The sequence below is a fragment of the Octopus bimaculoides genome, chromosome 3 (genome assembly GCF_001194135.2).
Source record: "Octopus bimaculoides isolate UCB-OBI-ISO-001 chromosome 3, ASM119413v2, whole genome shotgun sequence".
Lineage (NCBI taxonomy): Eukaryota > Metazoa > Mollusca > Cephalopoda > Octopoda > Octopodidae > Octopus > Octopus bimaculoides.
In genome coordinates this window covers 46,650,504-46,656,038 of record NC_068983.1, presented here as the reverse complement: position 1 = coordinate 46,656,038, position 5,535 = coordinate 46,650,504, and the positions used below count along the sequence as shown (strand labels likewise).

At 42.2% G+C, this 5,535-nt stretch overlaps 1 protein-coding gene across 1 annotated transcript in view; it reads right to left on the bottom strand.

Moving 5' to 3' along the window:
- Positions 1 to 728: 728 nt before the first annotated feature.
- LOC106879909 (uncharacterized) overlaps positions 729 to 5,535 on the bottom strand; it is a 6,890-nt gene continuing 2,083 nt past the window's right edge. Inside the window, exons 4-6 of the mRNA XM_014929657.1 lie at positions 5,437 to 5,520; positions 915 to 1,376; positions 729 to 736 (exon numbers count right to left, since the gene is read on the bottom strand). Of these exons, the coding sequence (XP_014785143.1) occupies positions 729 to 736; positions 915 to 1,376; positions 5,437 to 5,520 (554 nt within the window). The remainder of the gene's footprint in view (positions 737 to 914; positions 1,377 to 5,436; positions 5,521 to 5,535) is intronic.

Genomic DNA, 5,535 nt, shown 5'->3' with positions numbered 1-5,535 from the left:
GTGCCTGTTTGTACCCCCACCATCACTTGACAACCGATATTGGTGTGTTTACGTCCCTGTAGCTTAGCGGTTTGGCAAAAGAGACCGATAGAATAAGTACTAGGCTTACAAAGAATAAGTCTTGGGGTCGATTTGTTCGACTAAAGGTGGTGCTCCAGCATGGGGGCAATCAAATGAGTGAAACAAATAAAAGAATATTGATGTGTGTGTGTGTGTGTGTGTGTGTGTGCGTTTGTCTCATCACCACTTGATAAATGGTATTGGTTTGTTTCTGTCCGTGTACGTTAGTGGTTCATTAACGGCACTGGCATTCCATCAGATATGACGATGAGGGTTCCAGTTGATCTGATCAATGGAACAGCCTGCTCATGAAATTAACATGCAAGTGTTACATGCACTCCACAAATGCATGTACCCTTAACGTAATTCTCGGGGAGATTCAGTGTGACACAGAGTGTGACATGGCTGGCCCTTTGAAATACAGGTACAACTCATTTTTGCCAGCTGAGTGAACTGGAGCAACATGAAATAAAGTGTCTTGCTCAAGGACACAATGCATTACTGGGAATTGAACTCACAACCTTACAATCGTGGTCTGAATACCCTAACCACTAAACCATGTGCCTTCACTAGTAGGGGCCAACAGAATAGGTACCAGACATTAATAAAAAAGAAATACTAGGATTGATTTGTTCAACTTTAAGGTGATGTCCCCAGCATGACACCAGTCAAATGACTGCAAAAAAATTAAAAATAAATGAAATGAAATAAAAAAAGAAAGGAAAGAAGGAAGGAAGAGAAAGAAGAATCGAGACTGTCACAGGCAAATGGATTTTAAATATTTTTTTAATGCTATTTTCTGTGTGTGTGTGAGAGAGTGAGAGAGAGAGAACGTGTAAAAGTTATCAACTTACATTTGGAATTAGTTTGACAAAAATCTTGGTCTCTTGAATGGCCAATCAGATTAAGACCTTTCTTTAGAGGAGTGTAATAATCTGACGGGTCAATCTCTTCACCACTACTATTTGGGCTGCTAGGTTGGTCAAAATGGATGTTGGCATCATCCAAAATACAATCAAAGGGCTCAGCATTTTCAGAAGCTAATGAAGTGCATTTATTGTTTGGTAAGGTAAACAGTTCAGTCAAGTCATTGGGGTTTATTGATAGCAGTTTAAAAGATGAAGATGATTGGTTGATTTTGGAGTGTATAGTTGGAGTTTCGAGCAATGGAGAAGGTAGAAAGGATGAACTTGAATCAGCAGAACCAGATGAAACATGCGTTGGTGTAAGCAAAGGAGAAGAACTTGGATCAGCACAATTTAAAGAATTTGGTGACAGCGGAAATATGTCACTTTTAGATTCTTCTATGCCACTGTCTGGAAAAATAAAAAATTTAAAACAATAAATAAAATACGTGAGACTCCTCTCAGTGCTTATACCATTCCCCTGTTCTGAATACCCTAACCAGAAGAAATATTGATTTCAAATTTTGGCACAAGGCCTGCAATTTTGGGGAGGGGGGTAAATTGATTACATCAACCCCACTACTTAGGCGGTACTTATTTTATTGACCCTGAAAAGATGAAAGGTAAAGTCTGTCTTGGTGGAATTTGAACTCAGAACGTAAAGACAGATAAAGTACCACTAAGCATTTTACCCAGTGTGCTAACAATTCTGCCAGCTCACTGCCTTGTAACTAGAAGAAATATTAAAACCAAAATTAACAAAATAATTTAACTAACTAGTTTAGTGATAACTCAGCAGTTTGGCAAAAGAGACTGACAGAATAAGCACCAAAATCATCATTTAACATTTGTTTTCTATGCAGGGCCAGCTCAAGGTTCCAGCAACTCAGACAGTTGCCTGGGGCGTCATGTGCTAGGGGGCACCAGGAGGGCGTGACAAAGACAAGGAAATTGCCAGGACTGTCGGCTTGTACACAGCTTGCCTATGGTGCCAGCATCCCTAGGGCCAGCCCTGTTTCCATGTTGGCATGGGATGGACTACTTTGGTATTTATTACTTCATCGTCATCATCATCATCATCATTGTTTAACGTCTGCTTTCCATGCTAGCATGGGTTGGACGATTTGACTGAGGACTGGTGAACCAGATGGCTACACCAGTCTCCAATCTGATTTGGCAGGGTTTCTACAGCTGGATGCCCTTCCTAACGCCAACCACTCCGAGAGTGTAGTGGGTGCTTTTACGTGCCATACTAAGGTTAATTTGTTTGATTAAAATCCTCCAAGGCAGTGCCCCAGTATGGCCAGAGTCCAGTGACTGAACCAAGTACAAGATAAAAGAAGTGAACGCAAAAATATTACTCTACATAGGTGATCGGTTGTTTGAATGCATTTGTTGAGCTAATCACTTAAGTTCAAACCCTGCCAAACAATGCCTTTCATCCCTCCAGGGGGTCAATGAAATGAAATACCAGTCAAATACTGGGGTGAATGTAATCAACTGTATTCCTCCCCTTCAGAACTGCTGGCCTTGTATCTTAATCAGAAACCATTATATACTACTGTGTGTGTGCGTGTGTGTGTGTGTGTGTGTGTGTGTGTGTGTGTGTGTGTGTGTGTGTGTGTGTGTGTGTGTGTGTGTGTGTGTGTGTGTGTGTGTGTGTGTAAATCAATTTCTTTGGGTTTCATCCTATGTAACTGATCTTAACTTTTGCAAAACATGCTGAATAGAATTACTGGAGAACCAACACAGCATGGGTTATCAGTAAATAAATATATGCCATGACTGTTGCCAGTCCTGCCTGATGGCCCTCATGCCGGTGGCATGTAAAAGCACCCACTACACTCTCGGAGTGGTTGGCGTTAGGAAGGGCATCCAGCTGTAGAAACTCTGCCAGATCAGAATGGAGCCTAGTGCAGCCATCTGGTCTGCCAGTCCTCAGTCAAATCGTCCAACCCATGCTAGCATGGAAAGTGGACGTTAAACAATGATGATGGTGATATCTAGTGACAAACACACATCATCATCATTGCTTAATGTCTATTTTCAATGCCAACATGAGGAGGAATGGTTTGACAGGAACCAATGAGTCGGAGGACTGCACTGAATTCCAGGGTCTGCTTTGGTATGGTTTCTATGGTTGGATGCCCTTTCTAACACCAAGCACTTTACTGACTGTACAGAGTGCATTTCTTTTTTTTTTGTGAGTTGGGGGTAAGCAAGGGCATGCTCCCCATAGAAAATCCAGCTCCAAAAAAGCCTCATGATAGCAAAGGAGAATGGGCACCAGCCAGCCAGCCCAAAGGTTGAGGTAGGCTGCACTTGCCTACCTCAGTTGCTATGGTATTGAGGTAGATCCGGTCACCCCTGTTAATGGGGACAAAACCTAGATTTAAAACACTGGATAATGATGATGATGTGGCACTGGCAGTAGGGAGGCCACCCAGTAACTTGCAAGACAAAATCCCCCAGCCAGGTGAGGATGTAGTAGAGAGACAGGTGGAAGTATGATAGAGAAGACAGGAACATTCGTTTTATATAATACATACATGCATGCATGCATACACACATACATGCATGCATGCATACACACATACATACCCTTCCTCTTTGTTAGGGGACACAAGCACTTACATATATGCACACACGATGGAAACTTCCGCCTCCCAAATTCAATCACAAGGTTTCAGTTGACTTGAGACTATAGCAGAAAACACTTGAAGGTGCCATGCAGTGGGACTGAACCCCAAACCATGTGACCGGGAAGCAAGCTTCATAAACACACACCCATGCTTGCACCTAAACAAAACATAATGAATATATATATATATATGTATATTCTTTTATTTGTTTCAGTCATTTGACTGCGGCCATGCTGGAGCACTGCTTTTAGTCGAGCAAATCGACCCCAGGACTTACCCTTTGTAAGCCTAGTACTTATTCTATCGGTCTCTTTTGCTGAACCGCTAAGTTATGGGGATGTAAACACACCAACATCGGCTGTCAAGCGATGTTGGGGGGACAAACACAGATGCACAAACATATACACACACATACATACTCTTTACTCTCTCTCCTTTACTCATTCCAGTCATTTGACTGTGGCCATGCTGGAGCACCGCCTTTAGTTGAGCAAATCGACCCAGGACTTATTCTTTGTAAGCCTAGTACTTACTCTTTTGCCGAACTGCTAAGTTATGGGGCGTAAACACACCAGCATTGGTTGTCAAGCGATGTTGGGAGGACAAACACAGACACACACATATATATTCAGTTTCCGTCTACCAAACCCACTCACATGGCGGCACTGGCAACAACCTCGCTCAAATGTTTTTTCACATGCCACACACATAGAGTGGCATCTTGCCAGGGATGGTCAGATGGACTGGTATCACTGGTCCTCATTCAAATCTTCATCTCTCACTTGATGGTTTCTAGTGTCACACTCTGGTACCCCACTGTAGCAGGTGGGCTAAACCAAGTGAGGGGGTGGTGTTAACATTGCACCACTAAGCAAAAGACTCCAGGTAAGGCTTCGTAAAGAGTCACTGGTTGGAGCAGAGGAACCTGGGCCAAGGCATGTCTTGGGTAGAAGCAGGGGCATAGGGTTGCGACTAACAGCTTGGAGAGGAGTGGATACTACCAAGTTAACTTGCCCATGATACATTCAGGAGGATGACAACAAGACCAGATTGTCATCCTCCTGAATGGTTGTTACCTGGGTTAACATCAAAGAGTGGACAGGCCTTAATTTCACTGACTCAGGGAGGGCAGCAGAAGACTGAGAAAGAGGTGATGAAATCTGGACAACTAAATCAAAAGCAAGCATCAGGAATAGTCACTCTCACAATAACAACAACAACAATAATAATAATAATAAATAATAATAATAATGATGATGATTTCAAATTTTGACACAAGGCCAACAATTTTAGAGGAGGGGACAAGTTGATTACATTGACCTCCCAGTGCTCAACTGGTACTTGTTTTATCGACCCCGGAAAAAATTGAAAGGCAAAGTAGACCTCAGCAGAATTTGAACTCAGAACGTAAAGTCAGACAAAATGTCATTAAGCGTTTTGCCTGGTGTGCAACTGATTCTGCCAGCTTGCTGCCTAAGTAGCGGTAGTAGTAGGAGTAGTAATAATAACAATAATCCTTTCTGCTAGAAGCACAAGGCCTCAAATTTGTGGAGAGGGGGACTAATCAATCACATTGACCCCCAGTGTTTCACTGGTACTTAATTTATCAACCCTGAAAGGATGAAAGGCAAAGTTGACCTTTGTGGAAAATAATAACAACAATAATAACAATGGTATCACTGCTTGGAACTGCTTGAATACTCCGGATGGTGCTCGAAAAATAAGGGGTGTTACCTTAGTTCACTGGTAGTGAACAGCTGATACTGTAGTACATCTCCAGCGTTAGAAGCTATGCAAAGACAATAAAATAATAATAATAATAATAATACCTTTAGGCAACATTAGCTTCTGGTGGTCTGGTTGCTTTACTGGACTGCGAGCCAATTTGTCCTTTGATTGAAAAGCATCTATAGCTGTAAAGAAAAAAA